This window comes from Poecilia latipinna, unplaced genomic scaffold (assembly GCF_001443285.1).
Source record: "Poecilia latipinna isolate Pla-1442-1.1 unplaced genomic scaffold, P_latipinna-1.0 Scaffold1619, whole genome shotgun sequence".
NCBI classification, from domain to species: Eukaryota; Metazoa; Chordata; class Actinopteri; order Cyprinodontiformes; family Poeciliidae; genus Poecilia; species Poecilia latipinna.
Genome location: NW_015114235.1, coordinates 84,460 through 109,636, shown reverse-complemented (window position 1 = coordinate 109,636; position 25,177 = coordinate 84,460). Strand labels below are relative to the sequence as shown.

The window sequence follows — 25,177 nt, the reverse complement described above, 5'->3', positions numbered from 1 at the left end:
CTTTACCTTTAATAACATAAAGTTACCTAATTTTCAAAGTATTCATGAAGGCTTATTCATGTTCATGACAGGTGTTATGTCATGTTTATGACGGTGTCACGTCAGTCTTATTCACCCCCCTTCAAATAAAGTGTTACCAAAATCTCTTTCTGTTACTAAATCAGCTGAAAACCATAAACATTAAATCCAAAGTCTAGAATCTATTTTGTTAGGAGTTGGTGTTAAAAAAAAAAAAAGCTCTTGCACACCAGGACGGCTGTTACGTACAACACTCTCCAAGTGAGAAATATTAAAAATCTATTCATAGTTTTTGATTCAGATTCTTTTTTAGAATAAAAACAGAGCTACCTCTTAATATTAATGGTAATGACATATTACTCCAAACAGAACAGTCCACTGTAGTCTGCCCATACTCACCTGAGTGTGTGATCTCTTTTTCATCAAAACCCTCATGTGTTTCCAGATCTAAGCCCAAGATTTAGACTAGTTCTACTCTGAATAACCTAAACCACACAGACAAACAAAATGCTGACATATAAAAATAAGCATAAATAAAATTGGGATTCATTTTAACCTAACAGAATTGTCCATTCCTTTTATTTATTCCTTCACATTTATTGTAAAACATTGATGAGCAAAGGTAGTTTACTCTTTTTGGCCAACCTTGACTTCAGGGTTAAATGACTCTGAGCCAGCCTGCTGAAAAATACATAAACAAAGTGACATAAAAAGATGAAGCAACAACTTAGTGCTTGTTTACTTTGGCGCATGCAAACTCATAAAGTAAATCAGTCTTCTCAGAAGCTGGCTGCTTAAGATCAACAGACTTGGTCAGTTGAAGAGTTTTTAGCAGCTTAGTGATTTCTTGGGCACATTCTGGTTTACGTGAATTTTGTGTCTGGTCCCTGCTGGTCACCAACAGAATCTGCATCATAGATTTGTTTATGATAAGCTCAATGAATAATGATCAAATACTTGCATTTGGTTTGTTGATTCTTTGATAAGAACCATACCGAGAAGTTATTTGAGACTTTCTGGACTGCAGAGCAGAGGACTGTTTTTCCACCCACAAATTTGCATGAGTCATGGTTACATGTAAACTCAACAGAGTGATGGTGCTTGTCCTTCTTTTTCTCTCCTTCTGTATGATGAGTACATGTGCCAGGATATGTATTCCTGTTTCCCTCCGTTAGGAAACATTAAGTCAGTCATAAAAACTGAACCAAAACAAAATTAAGAGGTGAAAATGTATCCAGTGCACAAAAGATTTACCTGACCCATTTTTGGGTCCCAGAATGCTCTTTAAGATTGTGCAAGTGGTGTTTTTTTTTTTTTCTCAGAAATGTGTTTCCAGGTAACTCTGATGAAGGAATTATGGATTTTTCTTTTTCATCACAAGAGCAGAACACTGTAAGTCGATACAAAAACATCAGCACTCCTGGTGACCCATCTGCAACTGTACCTTCTTATTTTTTCAACAAAATCTTTTGTCTTCAAGAAATGAAATTTCTTTATTACACATTCTCAGTAAAAAAAAACAACACAGGTAGGATATCACTTACATGGTATGGCACTTTAAGTTTCTTAGTGGCTCTGATAAAGCCAGTTTAAGAGAAACAGTCTTTGCATAATTTCCACGTTGGTTGTTGCCAGCATTTAATACAAAAAATAAGCTAACTAAGCTCAAACTTACAAAATGCAAATTAATGGAGCTTCATAATATATCAAATTGCAGTTGTCGTTGCTATATCAATACACGCAGCACTAGAGCTATAAAGAACTACTTGGATGCAATATTTAGTAGACTATTGGGTTTCAGATGTGATGCATTCATAGTGATGGAAACATTGTGATGATGAAAAAGAGAGTAGAGACAAAATATAGGTTACACATACTCAATATCTTAATCACAATATTGAATGACAATATTGTAATATTGTAGTTTCCTAATATATATCTACCTGCTCGAGCATAGATTATGACCAGGTCTCTAAAACATGGATCAAATGTGTAAGCTATTTAATTGTAATCATTCTAAAATATATTACCCAAAAAATGATTGCCTGCCTATAATTTCTTATTCTATTGTAATTTATTTCCTATTTTCCACAAATTAGTTATTTTTGTATTGTAGTTCACAAATGAGGTATCTAATTTAGTTTCATCACTTATATTTCAATTTAAAGAGACCGATTAACCCAACAGTCAAGTTTTCGGACCGTGAGATGAACATATAGATAAACCACACATGCAGAAGAAGAATATGCAAACTACACAAAAAAAAACAAAACAACAAAAAACAGATTTGAACCCAAGATATTCTTGCTGCAAGAAAACAGTGCTACCAACTGCACCACTGTACAGCCTTTCTTCTGAACATAACGTAAGAGTAAATCATAATTTGAAGAGCAACGTGTCAGAAGACATAATTATTCAAATTTTCTGATTGATATATATATATATATATATATATATATATATATATATATATATATAATATCTCCTTATAGATTTAATGGTATTTGTCAACATGCATAAAAATGACCATCGTCACAAGTAGAGTCTTTGTCTCTCTACTTTCAGTTGGCCTTCACTGAATCTATGTTTTGGCCAAAAGGGTGTCAGAGTTCATCTTCATCACATAAAAAGCATGGTTTGATTAAATTATTTTAAATCAGGGGATTTACAAATAGGAGAATGTATGAGCCGGATTTCTGTAAGATGATGTCTTCTGGATTAGGTAAAATTTTCTATCTGAAAATTTACAGATGGAAACTTTCCGTCATTAAAGTGTATATCGCTTTTCTTTTTGCTCTCTTTCTGTTTTTCAAATATAAAAGTTAACAAGAGCACAATAGGTCACATATTCAAATATTTTATTAAATATCTTCAGCAAATTTATCTCCACACAAGTAATAAAACTTACAATCTTTACTGAACTAACACAGAATTTATTGATGGTTTAAAAGTGTTTTGTGAGAATATCCTTTTTTTTTTTTCTTTTTTTTTTTTCAAAATAAAGATATTTCTAAGATCTGATGTTGTATTGAATATACAGAGAAAATGTAATCTGAACCAGAAACACATAGTCAGCTTTTTGTATCAATCAACAAGTCTCTGTGACCTCAGCAGCTTTGGAAGTGTTCACTGCTCACATCCCGTAGGTCCTGGCCAGCTGCATGTGGTGGGCTTGTACATGTAATGTTGTTATATATGGTGATCGTGCTATCAGGTTCTTCACCTTCTGCATGGGTCTCTACTTGTCGAGGGATGACTTGTGGTTTTTGCAAGCTGTAGGTTCTGAGTGGAAGTGTGGTGCAGTCACATTTCCACTGGTTTCCAGACAGCAGGAGTTTCTCCATGTTTTCTGAGAAATTGGTGACTAAGCTTGTCAAGGCATTGGCTCGCAGGTCCAGGTAGCGCAGCCTTGGAAGTACTTGTTTTGTTCCATTCTGCAAAAACTGATGACATTCATTGTTGGACATAAGAAGATACTCCAGATTACTAAGCCCAGAGAAGGTTTGATCTGTGAGCACCTCCATCTTATTGGAGCTTAAATCCAGTCCTACAAGTCCTACCAGACCCATAAAGCTTTGATCTTCCACCACAGAGATGTTGTTCTGTTGAAGGAAAAGCCTCCGTAAGCCAGAGAGACCACTAAAAGCTAGAGCTGTGATCCTCGTAAGGCAACCTTTGTCCAAATGTAGGCTGTGAAGCTTTGACAGAGTTTTGAACATTTGGTCAGGGAGACTTTGAAAGCAGCTTCCAGACAGATTGATGACAGCCACGTGAGACAGGCCAGTGAAACTTCCCACATGTGCCTCTTGCACCTGATTGTAATCTAACTCTAGAACCTCCAGATGGCCAAGTCCTTCAAAAATCCTCTCCCCTAGAGCTCGAATCCTGTTGTAACTGAGCCTTAGTTCTTCCAAGTACTGCAAGTCACGGAAGGTTCTAGGCCTTAAGCCAGTGATTGAGTTGTTGGAAAGGCGCAATACATGAAGACTGCTCAAGCCTAAGAATGTGTCTTCATGTAGAGAAGTCAATTTGTTGTTTCTCATGTCAAGCCATCTGAGCGATTTCATGCCTACAAACGCCCTGGGTACCACACTTCCAATCTGATTCTGGGCCAGGTAAAGTTTTTGCAGCTTGTGGAGTTTAACAAACACATTAGCTTTGATAACCTTGATGTAGTTTCCTGTCAGATCCAGCTCTTTAAGCTCACCAAGATTTTGGAATAGTGCCGGTTGCAAGTAAGCAAGTCTGTTACCCGCAAGGTTGAGTTCTCGCAGACCTTGCAGGTCATGGAAAACTGTCTCTGGCAAGACTGTGAGTGAGTTCCATCCTAGATTGAGAAACCACATGTGCGAGAGCCCAGCAAACAGTCTTTCGTCAATACGACTGATGTGATTGTTGTGTAAACTGAGTGAAGCAAGGTTAGGTGTGTTCTGGAAGATTGAACCTGGCAACCCACGGAGACGGTTTCGCTCAATGTGCAAGTGTGCTAGGGATCTGAGCCCTCTAAATGTCTGATGGTCAAGGGTCAACAGCTGGCCACTCTGTAAATTCAAAAAGTCCAGATTGCTTAGATCCCTAAAACACGCAGCTGGAAGGGAAACAAACAAATTTCCATCTAGCCAGAGATAATGAGTGGATGGTGGGATGTCAGCTGGTACTTGAGTTAAGTTCCGAGCACTGCAGTAGACGATGAGCTCCGTGCTGTAGTCATCATGCATACAGTTGCAGCCTTTTGCACAGGGAATTGGATCCTGAGTCACCTTGTCTCCAGCTGTGTCTGGGTCTGGCAACACCGCTGATGCTCCCAGTACCAGCAGTTCCAGCAGTATAATGGTGTGCATTCCAGCTGTGGAGAGAGGATTAATATCAAATCAAAAGTTAATTGTACAAAATCAAATCTGTTCATGTTAAATTAGATACAGTGAAAATGCATTTCTTGCTTAAATATCTACTGTATCCTGCTTACCTTCAGTTGTTGAGGTCTTGATTTAAAGTGGAGAGGCTGTGAAACACTGGATGACTGATGCTTGTGCAATTGTTTGTATGCTGAATGGAAAGAATGCCAAACCCTCAAACTTTTTTTTAAGTCAGCTGCGTTGAATGTGCACCATTAACCCATTCATATCCATTGTCCATTTCTCACAGTGTCTTTATATACTTTATGTAGATATTTTTTGAAAGTATAGCTAATAAATTGTAAACAAGACAGTATACTTTGCTGTAATCATAATTTGTAGTAATTGTGAAAGACACTTTTATCAATTAAGGCTTTGAACTGAATGTTTTTTTGAAAGTTAACTAACATCAAGGCACTATTACTGGGTGTAAAATGGTGCGTTTCAACTTGTGGCTAAACTTTTAGGTGTTTTATGAAATATTTAACCAAGAATTCATGTATAATATCAGCAGCTGGAAAAGGAATAGTGTGTTGGTGCTTTTGCTGCTCTATTTACTTAGCTATCCTGAGTCTGAGGTCCGAAGGTTCCAGAAGTCCATGTCCTAATCACATAAATGATTGGAGTGGATAACGTTCTGTTTACTCTTTTACCTGGTATCAGAGTTTATTTATACAGTCATCAAGTGGTCATGGTCTGAGGAACAGCGAATCTGGATAGAACTGTCTCTTTGCACATGAATTATAGTGATGTAGTCCAATACGTCATATCCATTTACACATATTCAATGTTTATTTTTTGGTTTATTTATTTATTTGTTTTAGACATACATTTCTGTTTTTAAGTAATGCAAAAAGTGTGTAGACTCTAGTAATATTGGAATATCTGCAGTTTAATGTGTTTTTAGGTTTGATTATTAGGTACAGCAAAGTATAGGTAAGTATAAGTGAAAGTATCAGCACCTTACAGATTTCTTATGGTTTTGCATTTTTTTTGCAGACTTGATTTGATGGCTGATAATATATTACAGCTTGACTAAATAGAAAAAGCAGTTTGCAAATGATGATTTCATCAAAAAAGCTATCCAAACCAACCTGACCATATGTGAAAAAGAAATTGCTAATCCATCAAGTGTTTGTGACATCTTGCAATGAGTATTCTACATCCCTGTGGAGGAAATTCTGCCCACTCTTCTAACTGATTGGCCAATTTGGCAAATCAGCTGACAGTGACTCAACCCAGATAATTTTTAGACAAATATAAGACCTGCAGAAGCAAAGGAACATTTTGATGCTACTGCTCAGTTGGCTCCAAAAGCTAAATTTTTCACAGAGCAAGAGTGGACTTATGAATCGGAGCGGAGCTGCGTGAAATACCTTGGTGGGAGACATAGAAAAAAACCAAACACCTGGCAGGCTAAACTGAGGTATTTTCTCTAGAAACACAGATGTTATTTGGCTGGACAAATCAGTACCAAATATACTACAGTGATGTAGTTCTGTGATATGAACATTTAATTTTGACTTGTTTTAAATGGCTAAAGTCAACTAGAACAGGTGGTTTTTGTCTGAATAGCTGATTATCTTCTATTACTCTGATGATTTATTTAATCTCCAATAAGCTCATGTTGATATCATATCTTTCCTCTACAGTTAGTTAGGGAACTATTACTGATGTCACAGAACCTCTTTGCATAAAATCTGGACTAACCAACTGAAGACAGTGATGCCTGGAGATGCCATACATTGTGCTGGATCCCTGTGTGGCCTCCTGGATGAATCGTAAACCACTCTTGAAATAATTTTGGTTTTCTGCCCTTTCCTTGGAAAGTTCACCACTGTTCCATATTTTCTCGATTTATTGTGTCTCAGCGGGGGGGTTGAGTTCCAGCAACTTAGAAATCACTTTTTAATACAGAGTAGATTAATCGAATTTAGATACATTAATTCTTTACTGTTGTTGAATCAGGGCATTGTTTTTTTTTTTTTGCTTTTTATTATCTTTTAACCTAATTCATGTTTCCTGGTTCTATTTAAGGGATGCTTTGATTTTTAGTTGTCAGGCCTGTGTACAAAAACAGGGAATCTGGAAGGAGGCTAACATTGATGTATGCCTCCAGGCATATCTTTCTGTATGTACTGCACAAATTTTAAGGCTTAGTTTGTTGTCCTTCTGTATTCATTTTAACATTTCTTTGAATTTATTTGCATGGAAATAGGTCTTCCTCGCTGACATTTTTTCAGTTTCTTCTAAAAGCGACTGTATTCTTTGCAGAGGGCGTTGCATAAATGTCATTGCATGTTGGACCCTTGGATGATTTAGTATGACAGACATACTAAAGCTTCTATCACAAACAAAAAGGTATAAATGCAAATTTACCACTAAGCAGAAATGATGGCTTAATATTATCAACTACATAGTCGGCTTTTTGTGGAGATTTTTTATTCTCAAAAATATTAATAATTAAACTCCTTTTCAACGTCAGAAAAATCTCAGAAAGATTTGCCAAGGGGTAGCAATCAAATCCTTTTCCTTACAGAAGAACAATAACTGAAACTGCAGTTTTTCTCAGAAAATTGCCTTGTGCCCTGGCTGCCGTAGTGAGCTGTTCATGATTGTTGCTCTCCTGACAAACACCTCTAATTGGCTCATTTTGTGGTACTCAGCCATACACAAAGGTTTTCTTTTGAAGGCTCCCTGAGTGGAGATGAGGAGTCCTACTAGTGAGTGGCAGAGCCTGCTGGCAAGTCTGTAAATTTGACTGGTCTCTCCCTTCTTTAAAGACAAAATATTTTCTTAAATCATTCATAATACATGTTATTCTTCAGCAGCAGAGGGGACTGAAAAGCACAATGTGAGTCTGATTTGAATGTCTGTTTCTTAATTGCTGAAATTCTTCGTGCCTTTTCAAACTTCAGCAAATGAACGAAGGTCAATCATTCCTTTAATGGGAGGTATAAAATATTGTAACTGCATACTGAACTCAAAAGTAACTTTATTGTACAATTCTCCTTTACACCACAGTCACCTTTCAAACATAAAACAATCGCTGTGGCAAATGTAACACCATGACATTTCCCACTGAATGATGCTTTTATAAAGTGATTGTATTGAAGCACAGCTATCATATTCCATCCATCCATCCATCCATTTTCTTCCGCTTATCCGGGGTCGGGTCGCGGGGGCAGCAGCTTCAGAACAGACTCCCCTCTCCCCAGCCACTTCTTCCAGCTCCTCTGGGGGAACCCCAAGGCGTTCCCAGGCCAGCCGAGAGACATCGTCCCTCCAGCGTGTCCTGGGTCTTCCCCCGGGGCCTCCTCCCGGTGGGACGTCCCCGGAACACCTCACCAGGGAGGCGTCCAGGAGGCATCCTTACCAGATGCCCGAGCCACCTCAACTGGGTCCGTCCCGGATAATTAAAAGTAAATTATAGGTAGTAAACCATGAACTCTATCTTTGAAAACCCACCAAAGAAAGTCTTAATTGTTTCTTTTGTGCTGGTTACTGGGCTCTTGCGTGTGTATAATGCTAGTCTCTCATCTGTTGCACATAGCCTGGTTCTTAGCCTCTATAAATTAGGTTCCTGGACACATGTAAGAGCTCAGCCGTTTTAATTCAACACTGCCATCCACTGGTGGATTGTTGGACAGTGTCCTATTTGTGAGTAATTTGGAATTATATCTAAGAAAATGTCTCCATAACACAGTTGCTCTGTGGCCTTTCAACCGTTAAGGTGCTGCTGTTTGGCGCAGCTCTGAACCCTTGTGCAGCCTCATGCGTTGACAGCCAAGGAACCTCAACACCCCTGCAGTGGCTATTAATAACAGTTGGAGCTCACAGTCAATTGCTGCTTTCTAGGAGGAGAGAGAATAAAATGGCTTTGTCTTGACATCTGTAAGATACTGGAAGTTAGCCACAGTTTGGTAATCAAGTATAAGATGAGAGCGGATGATGACCCAGTTCAGCTTTGTGGGGCAGAAAGGGACTCGGATTTTATGTATTTCATTATCAAAAACCCAAAAAAAATATGCATATGAGGAGGATATTTTTAATTGGTTTTCATTTGTTAAAAAATAAATAAATAAATTGTGAACTTGTATCCTAACAGGCAATATTCAATTTGATATATCTATATCATTTGTTCCTGTAAGCAAATACAACAGTAACGTAGCATATTCATATAATAACATTAGCATATTTTATTAGGATTCCATATGATGACCCAATGCAAAGTTGTGTATTTGTGTTGCTGTAAAGTAAAAAATGTGGAACTATTCAACAGATATGAATTCCTTTGGAAGGCACTATGATGAATACAGTATATTTGCTGTATTGTGTTAATATTACATTGCTGAGGTTACTAATGACAGCGGTTATTTATCTATATTTTCTACTTAACACTGCTTGTGGTCTGCCATTATATTGTACTGATCCAATTATGTTGAATTTTATAACTTGTAAATGTGAGTCAACAAATTAATTTCCTATAGAAGGCAAATACAAACATTAAATTTTACTTGTATGCCATGTGTTCCTATTGCAAGCAACCACTTTCACAGGGAAACAAAACTTGAGCTTTATTTATATTGTCCTTCACTAGGACTTTACAGTGTCACTCTGACCCACTTTAGAAGCCTGACCCAAAAACATGATTTGAATAAAACTACTGTGCTTAAACTTGACATGCTCAGACTTTTCCAAAACTGGTAGAGCATATTTTGTTTTATTCACTTGAGTCTACATGCACCTGTTGTGCCCACAGTAAAAACTCAAGCTGAGACAGAAATTGTCAAGCCAACATAAAGTTTGTGCTGGTATAATTTTTTTGTGTTGAAAGAATCTTTCTTAAGCCTCAAATAAACCTCTCTAGCCTATGAAAGAGAAAGCTTTATTAATTCCTCAATGTTTTAGCAAGAGGACTTGACAGCTCATCAATCAGAGCCTCTCACTGTTTTTATTATAGGAACACAAAACAAGCTTTCCCCGTTCTATTTATTGGCCACTTAACACATTGTATAGAAAAGCGATGAATGTTAGATAATTGCAAACCATTTTTAATATTTACATTCAGATCAACAAATATGACATGATAATGTGGATTTGATAGACCCTTAAGAGCCTTGTTGGTGACCCTGTTGGCAGAGATGACCTGCAGTGTGGAACCCATTAATGGAGTAATTTCAGTCTGACATTTAAGGCTTTTGTTTGCTGCGAAATAGATTCCCGCTGAGCACTTTAGTAGATGACATGTGTTTCAAACCATTGAAATCAGCCAAGCCATTTGCCTGGTTTTATAAAACAGAAAATTTTATAGAAATTATGGACAAGGATTTCAGTTTTGCTCAGAAGATGTAATGTTCATCTGAAGTTGAGGGCAGACATGACAAACTTTACAGGGATATACAATTAGTTTTTCTTTAAGTGTTAACATATATATGTATTTATATATATGTAGGTCATATAAAACCAAGTTTTTCTTACTGTATTGACACAATAGGCATGGTGACATAATGAATCCATTACAATGTATACATCAAGTTCTAGAGTTCTGCTTCCAGTGTACATGCTGGCTCAATTTGACTTTCTAAAAGCTGTTTTTTTGGTGGAGGTTTTTTTTTCTATTAAGTTATTACTCTAATGTCAAGACTTTTAGAACCGAGCACACAGCTGTTGCACACTGTCTGACTGAACTGGGTTACTGTGCTGATTTAATTTCCAGGGGGAACAACCCTGTTGGTTGGAAACATGGTTTGCTAATTAACAAAAATGTCTCCTGGCATTTTTTTTTTAAAAATGACAGAGCTCCCAGAGGAATGATAAAACTTCAGTTATGATTGAGAACCAGAATGTAAACAGAAGAAATAAGCAGTAAAAGTCCAACATTTTAAATTATCCCATAAAAACAAAATTAGAGGGATAAACAAAGCTGCTGAAACAAATCCTCAAACAAACCGTTACATTCCTCATGTAATGCATTACTGAATACAAAGGTTTCAGTGTTTGTTTGTTTTTTGTTTTGTTTTTTTGCATTTGTCTTTATTGTTAAAACCCAACATTTTTAACTGCTTGACAATCTTAAACCAAAAATAAACATCTTTTTTTAAGCGACACAAGAATCACAAGTTTTGAACAGACTTTTTAATGTGTGTTGAGCCACTTAAATCAACAATAGCACATTTACAGACCGAGTCATTTACATTTTAAGAACACTATGATAGACCTGGAATTCTCCAAACAAACACAAAACCTTTCAAGCCAGTTTTCCAATGTTTGCGACACTATTTAAATCAAGAGTTACAAAGGTTTGCCTTAAATGTGTACAATTCCTCCATGAGGTGATAGTTTAGCAAGTGGTGAATTGCATTTCAAACTGAGGTAATGCATTAGAGGGTTCATAATTAGAACATGGCAGCTATGTGGAAAACATAATCCTGCACACTCTTAGTTTAGGATTAGTTTCCAAGTCTTTTTTTTTAGTACACAACCTTCAGGTGACTCATATAATCAATAAACAGCCACGGGCTAGTTCAGTTTGATTGGATTATCTTTCAACTACATATTAGAAAATACAGTACAATCTCCTTAAATATCTCAGTAGATACTTGTGATGGTAATTAGTGTCTCACATCCCAATAATGTGATAAGTAATTTCTGCAGTTTTAGTAGTGAGATTATATGAGCATCAAACACGACATTTTGATTACAGTGCCCCCATGAGGCTCAACGACATATTCAGGGCCCTGTCACACAGTACACATCAGCTATAGATGGCATCTTGCTACCCGCTTCCAAAACCGATGCATTTAGTACAGTCCATGCTGTTTCCTTGCAACCCCACTCATTGGCAGCAGTTACAGCGTTTCTTTTTTTTTTTTTTTTCCCTTTTCTTTATTATTAATTCGGGTTTATTTTGAGCCTGAATATGGCAGACACTCATACTGTCACTTCTGTCTTACTGTTGGTGACAAAGTAAGGTTGTGGAGGCATGTAGCGGGAGCTATGTAGCTCTTTCTCTGTGATGCCGGGCTTCATTTGGCCATAGCTCTGTCGGAGTCCCAGCATGTCTTTGCTTTGCCAGGATCTCAGCCCCCCTGGGCTGACTGCTATGTTGGAGATGTGGGACAGTGACTGGGAGCTGTGGCTCCTGTGGCTTTTGTACTTGTGTTCGCTGTGCTTCATAGAACGCTGTCTGGGTGGGCTGTAAGGATTTGGAGGCTCTGGCTCCATATCCACACTTTCCATTGGAAGGCTACCCTTGGCTGTCATCTCAATCGCTTGCCTGCGGTTGCTTTGGTAGTTGTCATTTGCTTTCTCTGCTAAAAATGGGGGAAATAACAAGATAAGATTATTATTCAGCTGTCATTCTTCAATAACTGAACCATGTATCACATCTTACTGTGCCTTGCAAAAGCGCAGATGCTCCCTGAACTTCACGTTTGGTCATATAACAGCCAGAAGTCTTCAATATATTTCATATCCTAATTTTATATCCTAATAAAAAGATCAAAGTGTTTTATCCATTCAGCCCCTTTTACTTCTTTACCTCTAAAAAAAAAACCCACCACAACCATCTGCTGGGTTACAGAACAACAAGCTTTGATCATCTCACTCTGCTCTGTTCAATTAATCTGAACATGGAAAACTTATTGTACAAATCTGGTCCCTATTTAAATATGAACAAGAGCCCAGAGCTACACTAGAAAGAAATCAACACTCACAGATGCTGTCAATCCAGTCTGATTGAGCTTAAGCTATCTTGCAAAGAATAACAGGTAAAAAAAAAAAAAAAATCAAGTTTCTAGATTAGTATAGCTAAAAGCCTTGGAGATATTTCTGCTGTTAAAGAGGGCCATTGATTAATGACGGCTAAGCACATGGACACACTTTTCAAATTTTTATTTGTGCAAAATATTGCAAACAATGTATCATGTTTGTCTCACTTTACAATTATGTGCTACTATGAGTTGGTTTACCTAATGAAGTTCCACCACCTTAACTGTCACCAGTGTCCTCGTGGACCCATTAACACATGTAAAGATGTCTGAAGTTCGTGGATGCAACATGACAAAAAGTATGAAAATTCAATACTTTTGAACTTCACTGTAGGAGCAAATCTTCAGTAATTACATAAGTACATATTTCTTTAATGCCTAGATTATCAAAATGTTAGCACTGTTGGAAATCCTGACATAATTTCCAAACATTTACATTCTCTGTTTTTCAGAATGATTCATTGTCTCTGAATCTAGCCTTTTAACATTTTCCTTTCTAATCAGTTTCTATGATGGTACTATGATGAATGGGCAACAAAGACGGATGAGGTGTCAATGTGAACATTTCAATGCTTCCAAGATTTTATTGGGTTTCAGAGTAAAACTTACGAAGACTGAACTCGATGTACAAGGTTTGGTAAAGCACTGTTTAAATTCAGGTTTCAATTGAACAGTTTCCAAGTATCTGAAAATCCTTGACCTAGATAATACTTTATTCTATTATCAATAAATTTCTGTATCTTTGTGTTTACAGCTCTAAATCTACAGTATCCAAACGAAAAGAAAAAAAAGATCTAGTGGCTTACTGAGTCATGGAGATAGAGATGTTATTTTGTTCGGCTGATTCTTGATGGCAGACTTTTTAAATTAGCACAAACCTGCTACTATAAATAAGCTCGCTGTTTCTTTCTATTCTGACATTGATGGACTATGGATTAATTTACAAGGACTGCTGCAAAGCAAAGACTCAACTCCAAGGCTTTAAATAAACTGCATTTGTACTTGGGGGGGATGTTGTCTGTGTGCACAAATGCACAGCAAATTAAATCACATTAAAGGTTCTTGCTGTTCACTTGTCTAACACTTCATGCAAGTCGGATGACTTTATTAATCTATGCATCAACATTTTCTTAGAAAGCATGTAACATCTCCCTAATTATATCAAAAGATAAGTCACAGCTGTTGTTTTTTTTTGTTTTTTTTGTTTCACATAATAAACTACTACTTACCCACAGCCTTCAGAGTGTTGTACTTGTTGAGATCCTTGAGTGGGGTCTGTTGTTCATATGGGCTGGTAATCTGTCCCACTGCTGGATATGGCTGACCTACCAAAGTTGGAGACTGGGCCACATTGTTCATCTGATTGCTGTCTAAAAGGAGAGAAGCACAATTCTTAACAAAACATCCTCTAGCATGTCCGGCGGGTCCAGGACTAAAATTGATTCTATCCCATTGGTTACATTATGAGTACTTCGGTAATTTTGTACTCGTATTTCAACATGATTTACATTTTTCTTATTTGACAGTGTCACATTTTCCTGAAGAAGGCTTCTTTGGAGACCCAGCTGGAAAATCTTGACTGGTCTTTGTCGCACTGAACTAATCCTATAGTAGACATCTGGTAAATTAAGGGGTATACAGCAAATAGACTGGTTCCCTGCCTCCCTGGCATGGCAGAAGGAACAGATGTTCTGAGTGTCCTCTCCTCTCAGTTTAATGAAGAATAGTTTAATGTTTTAAATTACACATGGCCCTTTGGGGACTTCTCAACAGGCCTCCTGGTATCAGGTAAGAAAATGTGATATGAAAAAATATTTTTTTATCATCATATTAAGGATAAGACGTGTGATAAATGATTTCTTTCTACTTGGGACTTGCTGCAGAGATGGATTTTGGGCAGAGGTTAGCTTATGCAGACATAATAAAAAAAATACATTTCAATATCAAAAATTATTTTTGTTCAGCCGTTACTGGTAACTAAACAACTCGGTTGTATTCCATTATAGATTCTTTATGACAAGCAAAATTGTTCTGCTGCGCTAACAGCAAGCCTACTGAAGCTGAATATTGTTGAAATTGGAATGCAGACCATGAACAAATAATATGCAGACACCTGTCACTTTATTAGTTACACCTGTTCAGTCACTTCCATGCAGTTAGACATCTCAGCATGGTGAAGACCACTTGTTGAAGTCTAAACGGTGCCCCAGAATGGGGAAAAAAAAAAAAAAAATTAAATGACATGGAATGAGTTATGGTTTTCTTGTGTCAGATGGGCTTGTGTGAATATTTCAAAAACAGCTGATCTTCTGGGATTTTCAATCACAAATATGACAAATTGGTTAGAAGAGAATTGGCAGTCTTGTTTAAGATAAAAATGCAAAAACAGTCCAAATAGGCACCCAATATTGTTCAAAATAATTTCCCAACATGCTGAAGCTCGAATCAGATAGGTTAAAGCAGATAAAGACCACACACAGGTGTTACTGCTGGCAGATAGCAGGAAAGTGAGCCTACACAAGCTCACAAAAAAAAAAGAGGAAAATAATAGACCGACTGACTGTTGTCGGATAAATCTCGATTTTTAGCAACAACTATTAGATGGTACAGTCAGAATCTGGTGTAAATAACGTGAAAGTATGGATCAGGTCCTGCCAGTGGCTGCAGCTGGTGATGCAACGCTGTAGGGGATATTTTCTGACACATTTTGTGTTAGCGACATTGCTGACCATCTCCACAGTTTTCTCGTCAAGTTAGTGTGATCAGTGTACCCATCTGCCACAAAGCAGAAATCATCTCACACTTGTTTGAGATTTTTTTTTATACTTTGTTCACTTTTGCAGCTTTTAAAGTGCTTTTAAATAAAAGTTGGCTTGGCTTGTTTTCCTAAGCTCGGGAATGAGTTCACTGTGTCCCAATGGCCTACACAGTTCTCAAACCAATAGATAACCTTTGGAGTGTAGTTTTAAAGAAGACTGCCACCTCAGATGTACAGCATGCAAGACTGTGGCAATTGTTTGATGGAGACGTGACAATGTGGACCAAAACGTCTGACACATATTTCCTTGTTGAGTCCATAAAGTTTTAAGGTATAATTCCAAAGACAAAAAAGAAAATGGGCTCCAACCTGTATGAACTGGACAAATAAGCTTCTCTGATCCTTCTAGCAGTTCCAGTAGAATAAACATCCACTGGAACACACTGCTCTTCCTGAGAGAGCTCTTCAGAGATTGTATGATTAGTTGGAACCTCCTTTCCCAACATCCTAGAGCAAGTTTTGTCCTGCAAGTTTGAAGATGTGTCCTGGCCTAACACACCTGAATCAAATGGCTAATTTACCTCTTCAACCTGATTCAAGTTGTATAGTCCTGCTACTGATTTAATAATTGTTGCTGGTGTGTTGAACCAGTGACACTTCTAACGTTTGCAGGACATTGTTCCTTGAAGATTGGAGTTTGACAACATAGAGTGAAATTTCTCAGCGAGTTCAAGAACTCTCTGATCCCATTTCCTAAAAATGGGAGAAGTTGTGACTTTGACAACTTATCCTAAGTTGTTCTTCTCCGTAATATGTTTGAATTCCACGTTTTTGCTTCTGTAAGCACAGGAACCACAGTTCTTCTGGACACTATTGTCACCTATTTCCGTATAGATAACAAGACTTAAAGGATGGTCAATAACAAGCTGTGCTCCCTCTTTGCCAGTGTGTCCAAGGCATACTGCCACAGGACTGATGTTACCTTACAAAATTGATAATAAACATTTTTGCCCCAATTTAAACAGGCACTAATCACACTTATAGATCGATCACCTTGCATACCAATATGGTGTTTGTTTTGAACCAATGATCAATGTGGAAATAGACAAAAAAACAACAAACAGTTCACATCTCTTCCGAAATACAAAATTGGGTCTTTTTAGCTAATAGCATTGTGTGTTGCAGCTTAGAAGTTGTGTGGGATCAGAAAGGGTGCCAATCAGTTAATTAACAACAAGCAGCAAGGTTTCACTATTATTGTTGATGTCTTCTATTTGCAAAGTTATAAAGAAGCTGAGTCCAAAAATCTTTGGTCTAGAAAGTGCTCTGATTAAAAACAGATCACTAATAAAGAAAATAGGTTAATTAGGCTCTTATTCCCTTTTGGTCAGCAAGAAACTTTAATAATGTGCTAATTAATTTGGAAAGTCTCAAATTATCAATCCAGTCTGACAAAATAATGCAAGGGACATTTTTAACAAATCTTTCTCAGCACACCTTGACAAATGGTGTCTCCTCTGCTGTTGAATGGCAGCAGCTTCTCTCTCAGTCCTATTTTATTTATTTATCAACTGTCCTGCACATAACTAATTTTAGCTTCTAGTGTTCACAATATGTTTTTCTTTCCATCATTAACCAAAGCTCACAAAAAAAAAAAAATATGTAGGACAAGCCACTCTCAGTTTCGCTTCCTTTTTCGAAACAACTTCTGTGCTACATTTGTTGAGGCTTTTCTCTATTCTACATGCATCACAAACTTAAGTGAACTCAGCTTTGGTGCAAAAAAGAGCAACTCTTGGCTGTAAACAATTCTTGGTCTGAAGTTTCATGATCAACAAAGCCGTATAATCTAATCAATACAATCTCACCCACACTGAAGATTTTATCACAACTCCTGTGACCTTTTTATTTAAAAACAGACATCCATCCTATCTGTGTTAAATTTTCAGGTTATTTTTTGAGTTTACTGACCTGTTTCCATTTCATTAGTAAGTGGGCCATGAACACAGGCTCTCGTTTGGTCTGAGCTCTTTAAGATGACAGTTTGAATCCTCTTTAGGACACAAAATGATACATCATTTCTAAATTATTTAACCAGTATTTTATTCTGTTGCACATCTTCGCCAAAAAGCTTGGATGCATGATTTTAAAGTAAGAAAAATAGTGGCGCTTGTTCCTCCAGTTTCCTTCTATGCGAGTTTTTTATTTTTTATTTTATTTTTTTTAAACTATTTTCAGGTTCTCTCCACAAAAATTCATTGTTATCCTCCTGTTACAATCAAAACTACTGTATACACTTATAAGCAAAATTGTTTAAACAACTACCATCTATTATCAAATGCCTTAGAAAAGTTGTTAATAATAATTTTCTGACTTGATCTTTTTGTAGCCCGACTTGTTTCTGAGACTTGTATCAAATTGTTTATCTCTAATATTTATCTGACAGTGTTGGCAGCTTTGTATCAGCTGTTTGGGGGAAAAGAAGGCCACTTTTGGAGACTTGTGAAGATCGAAGACGCCATGGGCGCTGGAGAAAATAAACAGGTTTTACACTTAAGACACAGACACCTCCCCTGAATCTCATAAAAGATTTAAGGGGGTATTTTGGGATTTGAATACGGTGCAATAAATAGAACAAGGAGAAAGGAGCTCTAATTTACAGGCGACTTTTCAAGTTTGTAATTAAGATGATGCTTTTTTTTTTCTTTCTTCTAGTCAATATTGTCTGACTTTAGAACTTTGCGTCTTGAGGAATTGGTCTATGACTCAGCAGCCTACAGAGCAACGTGTTAGGCATTTTGTTTATGGCCAATACTATTTGGTCAAGCTCTGTGTCAGGATTCTTATGCTGGCTTAAGGGCTTCAAACATATTACCCTGAACTACTCAATCCTTTTCACATTTTGATAAAGGAAAACTTTCGACAAGTAAATGTAACAAGGATCTGTAACTACTTTTCCGGATGGATCAGATCAGGAGTTTTTTTTTTTTTTTCATTGGTTGCATTTAAGACTTGAGGTGCAATTTGATATATAAAACAAAACAAACAAACAAACAAACAAACATGAAAAGTTCAAAAATGGTCATCAAAAGTTTTTAAAATGAGTCCAGGAATGGTCTGCCGTCATATGTCCATGTAACCCAGATGCAGGGGTAGTTCTTCTTGTTCACCATGTCATTATTCTGGTGTATATTGTGTTCAGAAACAATCATACACCTTGCAACTTTAGAGGAACGCAGATGTTGTATTTCATTTGGCACATATTTGGTCAATGCTCATACCGGCACATATCTAGATCAGCTTTATATAATAGTTATGTGCTAGAAAACCATTGCTGCACCGTTTTTCCAAATTCAGTGAGTGCATGTACAAATCACATGCAGACTCAATGTTTGCACTGCTAGAAAGATTGTTTCTTTGTATTTCAGCTGTTGCACCTATTTAATAAGTTATCATTGTAGTGAAGACAGAGCTTAAATCTTTTTAAATGACGAGCTATCAGAAAATTAGAGAAGAAAAATCAACTTTTTATCACTGTTTAAATTGCCCATGCTGAACTTTACCTTACAACTATCTTTCCCTTTAGATTATATGTCACATTTAGACTTTTCTTCAGTATCTTTTCCTCAGTTGTCATCAGAGGTTATACAGCAGTAATGCGTCTCTATTTAGAAGTGAAAAAATGGCCTGTCATACATCGATGGACAGATGGCAGTGAGTGAAGACTTGGTTCTCTCTGGCTGACTCCTGGAGCAAATAGAGACTCCACCTCCCAGCTGTTTCGTGTAGATGGGTATCTGATCAGATGTAAGCATGGTAGCTCTGGAATGGCTCATAAAACCTGCTTTACCGAGGTCTAAAAGACAGTTGTCCATTATGTAAGAATGATGAACAAAGACCGAGCCTCTAAGTCACTGCTATAAGGTATCTCCAGAAAAAATTACTACTCGTCTGTATTTTTAGAAAGCACACCAGTACAGTATTGATCAGTGTGGAAACAAATATCATCTTACCTTCTAACCTCCCAAGAATTGCTGTCGAAAGAACAAATGTACCACTGAAACGCATTCAAACTAACTTCAACTGGCTCTCTGAGACAAGGTCATGAAATCCTTAATTTATTAAGTGTCATAAATTCTTAAATAAACATAAATAATGCATGTTAGCAGTTAAATAATTTATAACAAATCATTTTGTTTTATTTGAATTTACAAAAATACGGTTTGCCTTTACTGAAGTTAATTTTTCAGCTTTCGCTTTTTTTGCTGTTGATGATTGTTTGCAAATAGAACAATTGACATGTTATTTCTACAGCTTTATCTATCCATTGTTTATGCCAGCTGACGCCTATTTACTGCTGTCATTCAGCGAGAGGCGTGGCATATTTTGGACAGGTCCCCAGTCCGTCCCGACAAACAACCATACACACACACACTCACATACACACTCCTGAACTAATTAGAATTATTATTGTTATTTATAAAATATCAGATAGAATTTATTTAAATTTCCACTGAACCCAGGACATAATAATTAGACCAAAGACAATTTTGTTTTGATTGTTTTTGTTCATATGGGAACAGAAATGCTGCTTGACTGTGTATTAAAAAAAAAAAAAATTCAGTTCAATGTTATTGTTGAAAAGATGGGATTTGTACCATGTGGGACTCTTCAACAGATTGGCAGCGCAGATTGGAGAAAAAAAAAGAGAACTCTGCATGTGCACATCACTGTAGGTGTGCGTAGGCGTTGATGCTGATGAATGAAAGAACAAGGCTGCGCTAAAATGCGTGAGGCCGTGGCCTACAGTATTGGCTAAGAAAGAGCTCTAGGCTGTCACTGGTAATTAGTGTCTGTGCTTGGTGATTTCTGATGGCATGACTAATGCGTTCACCAGCCTTCAGGATTTTTGATTGGGTGTTTTTGTTTTTCCATCACTTTGGATTTGCTGAGAATTTCAGGCAAGGCAATCAGATACGCAGAGTGGTGATTATCTAATATTTTTTAACAGTCAGAGATTTCATGACTGGTGAATGTTTTATCTTGTCTTTTGCCAAACTTTCGAAATTATTTAGCATGGCAAGCATAATAAATAATGCAAGTTAATTTTTTTAATAACTGCATGGCAAGTAGATTGATTAATTAATTTGCAAAACATGATTCTTTTTTTTTTAATCCAAGACCCTGATCATCTAACATTTATCTGAAGTTGGTATTAGCTTAACATTTCGTTGAACTTCTAAGTAAAATATTGGCTCTTTTCTAATCTCATTCACAAATACAACCAATTATATCCTCACCCTAGTTTGTACTATTTTAAGGAGTAAAATATTCAACCAGCCTGTTACCATTTTTGTTTTGATTCCGATTAAGAGCTGTAGTTGCCATTTGTATTTTCACACAGTTACAGCTACACAGGAACGCTTGTACAGAGTTCGCCAGTCAATCGAGCATAAATTTAACACAAAATAACATAAGACACCTACACCAAGATATAAAGGACTTAACACTGTTCTGCTCAAAATAAAGAAATAACACACTTAAGAGTAGAAAGACTCATGTACTTGAAACTGTAAATATTCATTGAAAGTAAAAATATCATCTGTGTGTTCCATGTTATTTGCATTATATAGACTTTAAGTTTCCCATCAGTCTGACTGGCAGAGAAGAGACTGTGGTAAAACCTGCTCTTGTGTATGATTATGATGTCTGGACTGCTTTACCCTAAATTGTATTGTATTGGCTGCCTAGTTGTGTTTGTTGAGGAAATCAGGCTTCAGATTTTCAATAAGTGCACAAAGTAAGTTGAGTTATTTTTCTACAAGACAATCAAAAGACTTGATTGACAAGTCATTGATTTTGTTTAATTCCCTGCCAGTTTGTGGTTTTGATACAAACATAATTTGTCTGAACTGATAAAGAAGACTGAGAAGTAATAATGGATCAAAAGCACCGAAAGCATGGTGCTCCCAAACAAATACACTTAGCTCAATGCCTTTTCAGAATCTGTATGGCGGCTGGTTTACTACTTACGGAAATTGTCAAGTGCCAATCTCGTTTGTAGGTTCTCATAATGTTGACTCAGACCAATGTCATCTGTATCTTCTGAAGCAGGATGACGGATCACATGTGCAAGAGCTCTGAAGAGATAAAGAATACTTTAAGAGAGGTTGTAATTATGTATATAAATGCACAAAAAGTCTGTCTGCTGCCCACCACAGAAAATTAAACATTATAAATAAAGACTATGAAACCTCTAATAGTATTGGCCTTCCTTTCAAACTTCTAGTATGTTAGTACAGAGTTCATGGTAGACTCAGTTACTGCAAAGTGCTGAAACCTCGTAGCTGCAAAAGAGCCCAAATCTTCAGCCTACCATCAATTTGGTTGACAATTAGTATGAGGTATTTGCTGATATCTGTCAAGTCATGTGGTTAATTTCAGATGCAACTTAGCAAACTTACAAGTTACGCTGTCGTATTCTTTTAGAAAAGCAGCCTATTGTTCTTGAAAACCCTTCGAAGCCACCCGTACTCAATCAGTCTTTGTCTATTTATTTTGTCTTGTGTATTAAAATTTAACATGCTATCAACTTAAACCTTTAGAGCCTCTTGGGCTCCTGCAGTTTCTCTGAGCAATGCACAGTCTGATCTTTAGGTGAATTTTCTAAGACGTCCACTCCTGGGATGACTGGCAATTGCACAAAATATTTAGTTTCATAAATAATCTTTTTAATTGTGAATGCTGGACTTCAAATAGTTGGAAAATATCTTCTTAACCTATTTAATATAGATGTACAGCAATGGTTGCTCCATTAAGATAATCTGTGTTGTCTTTCCCTCCTGACATTGTGGTAACACAAGCCTATGTTCCAGATCAGAAAGTTCCTTAAATCAGTGCTGCTACTGAACTGATCACACATGCTACTCATTACTTAAGTGCATATGATTAGCAGCACTAGCTGCATCTTTTCTGTTTATATTCCATGGAAACAAATAGATGTTTACCGTGACTCTATAGAAGATATTCTGTTTATATAATGCAACTTAGCTGCAGGTTTCTTTCAGTCTTCTCTGTTCCTAATAAAGCTTTATACCACATAAGTTTGTCATTTGAGATAAGTTAAGTTGTAAATATCAGCTATGTTTCACATAACTATGAAATAATCAGTGGTTGCAAATGTTATTTTATAAAAGCTGTTTTCCCTTATTCTGTCAGTACTGTCCATCTGATTACTAAAGAGCTTCCCCATCATACTTGTACCTCTCTAAGTAAACACGCTCCTCACATATTCTGATTGCCTTGGGTTCCTCTAACTCCATTTGCCATCACCAAATTGTGATTTTAAAGGACAAAAATGTGTTTCTCCACCTCACTGCGCTGCTGGGCATACTTTAGAAAGATGACCACTATAGACATGTCTGGAGCTGTTGTCTCCCCCTCATGACAAAGAGCGTCATTACAAAAAGCACATGATGGCTGGGGAATTAATCAGGAATTAATTCCCCAGCTATTCAAATCTAGTCTCTAAGACCATGTAATAATCTGACTGGTCCTTCCACCATAAATAATTATTACATTTATTTACTCTCAAATGCCTAAGAAGTTATAAAGAATTGAACCTGGTGTATCAAGGATAGCATTTTGTTACAGTCTGCAACACTTCTGAACTTGAATTTTGGGATGCAGTTTGTTTTCATAGATTTAATCTTCAGACTCTGCAATGGCAACATGGGATTTGTCTCCATCAGCTAAACAATAAGTAAATGTTTGTGTAATTCTAATAAAAAATAAATTCACAGGTTCGCATGTGTCGCAAACACAGCATTTGTGTGGATGCAGCATTTGAGGAATGTGTTTAAATTTGCTTTAAGTTGGGCATGTTTTAAAATGTGTGTACTGTAGACTGACCATTAAAAAGGAGTTCATTTTTAGCGTGTTGTTTTTGTAAGAGCTTTAGCAAATCTACATTACATAATTATTGATTATCAATAATCAATAATTATGTAAGATTTGAAGATGGCTTCGTGTTTGTAATTACCACTCAAAAACATTTGATCCTTGTTACTTTAAAGTAGAATAATTCATTTAGCATAGACTTTGTTTAGCAGGCACTACAGATAAAATCAGTTTTAAAATAGTTGAGTCTTATGGCTCTTGAATCTTTGAATCCAACCTCAAACTTCTTATTGAGTCTCCACCAAACTCTTGGATGGGCTTTGCAGTTAACAGTGATTAACTGTTCACTTTTTTTCTTCCACTTAACTTCCCAGTGCTAATCTGTTTGAAAATGCAGCACTCTGAACTGTCAGCTTCTTTAGCAATGATCTTTGGAGGCTGGCTGGCTCCAAATCAGCCTTTCCACAAAGGCCAAGTTTTAGTTTGGCAAAAATTTGGCCAAAAACAGTTGTTTGGCTTTTCGTGGAAATTACAATCTAATTTATTCACACACACACCTATAGATCTGAATTGCGTACCTTGACATATTGTCTCTGTTTGGACGGTGCGTCTTTTCCAAACCGAGCTTGGTGAAAATCCCAATAAGTGCCATAATGGCCACGACCCCGCAGATGACATAGACGATGAGGTTGGTTTTATCCTTGGCGGACTCCAGCGCCACGTCCACTTTTGGCGGAGGTCTGCCGGGTGTCATCCACGGCGGGGTGTCGTAATTCTTACAGGTGGTCTGGTCCAGCCGGGAATTTTTGAACGCACAACAGAACCTGAAGCCACAGGTGCCGCAGCAGTACAGGTAGCTGCCCGTCCTGCACACGAACGGCGGGTCCCACTGACCCATCACGTCGTAATAGCCACGACACTTCTCCTCCGTGTGCGGGGTCTCCGTGGATGCGCTCTCCCCCTCTGCTGACTCGTTGAACCCGGTTACTATCATGAAGTCATCCGCGGTTTGATCCAGCTCGCCCTCCGCGTCACACACCAGAACTTTCACCAGAAAGTAGCCGAGCAGCAACTCAGTCCCTCGCATCGTTGCTCTCTTTGTAAGCCCTTCTTCAAGCCCTTAAAAGGTCTCATAAACCCAGTTGCATCTTCAGTAGCAGTTTCTGCGTAAATTCTGACAGACTGATTCCAACCTCCATGCGTAAAAGCTCAGTGCCACCTCGTACGCTATGTTCTCACCTTGAAGTAAAACGAAAAGATGCAAAGAGGCAGTTAAGACATCCGAAGGGCAGCGGACTGAAGCAAGTTGTAAAGGAGCATCTTTAAAGCTGTGCCCAAAGATATGCTGGAGGGAGTCAGATACCTCTGAGGCAGCCTCAGTCCGCCGAGCGCGTTAAAAACAGACGGAGAGGAGGTGAGAAAGACAAAGCGGACACCGTGATAGAAATTGGGGGAGAGGAACAGTAGGACAGAGAGAAAGAGAGCGAGAGAGAGATAGAGGGCTGTGAGATAGCTCTAATTACAACCCCTTACAGCCCGTTATTATTGTGCTGTGTGGTAAAAATCCTGAGCACAGACGATCTGGAATTCAGACTCATCCAAAACAAACTAAACACATTCAGCATCTTTAGAATGACATATATGTTGGAAAACATATGTAATATAATTCCTTTATATATATATAATTCCTTTATATATATATATATATATATATATATATATATATATATATATATATATATATATATATATATATATATATATATATTTTTTTTTTTTTTTTTTAAAAAATAAAAAAAAATAAAGAAAAAAAAAAATTATTTTTTATAAAAATA

The 25,177-nt window shown here is 37.1% G+C and overlaps 2 protein-coding genes and 1 long non-coding RNA gene across 3 annotated transcripts in view; 1 reads left to right on the top strand and 2 right to left on the bottom strand.

Annotated features, from left to right (window-relative positions):
* Nucleotides 1-25,177, top strand: part of LOC106964058 (uncharacterized) — a 47,562-nt gene that overhangs the window by 1,123 nt on the left and 21,262 nt on the right. The window lies entirely within an intron of this gene.
* igfals (insulin-like growth factor binding protein, acid labile subunit) lies at nt 2,860-5,090 on the bottom strand. Its single transcript, XM_015059291.1, has 2 exons — nt 4,985-5,090; nt 2,860-4,864 (listed from the first exon to the last, which is right to left on the bottom strand). The coding sequence occupies exon 2, from the start codon at nt 4,857-4,859 to the stop codon at nt 3,126-3,128; it is 1,734 nt and encodes a 577-aa protein (XP_014914777.1). The 5' UTR covers nt 4,860-4,864; nt 4,985-5,090; the 3' UTR covers nt 2,860-3,125.
* On the bottom strand, nt 10,520-24,856 carry shisa9b (shisa family member 9b). The gene is made up of 4 exons (XM_015059292.1): nt 23,921-24,856; nt 21,477-21,583; nt 13,915-14,055; nt 10,520-12,229 (listed from the first exon to the last, which is right to left on the bottom strand). The coding sequence occupies exons 1-4, from the start codon at nt 24,427-24,429 to the stop codon at nt 11,847-11,849; spliced, it is 1,140 nt and encodes a 379-aa protein (XP_014914778.1). The 5' UTR covers nt 24,430-24,856; the 3' UTR covers nt 10,520-11,846.

Coding starts and splice junctions, on each gene's coding strand:
- igfals (XM_015059291.1), bottom strand. CDS start 4,859: ATGCACACCATTATACTGCTGGAACTGCTGGTACTGGGAGCATCAGCG.
- shisa9b (XM_015059292.1), bottom strand. CDS start 24,429: ATGCGAGGGACTGAGTTGCTGCTCGGCTACTTTCTGGTGAAAGTTCTG. Junction 21,584..23,920: donor AACAGAGACAATATGTCAAG/GTACGCAATTCA, acceptor TTATCTCTTCAG/AGCTCTTGCACATGTGATCC. Junction 12,230..13,914: donor CAACACTCTGAAGGCTGTGG/GTAAGTAGTAGT, acceptor CCCCATTTTTAG/CAGAGAAAGCAAATGACAAC.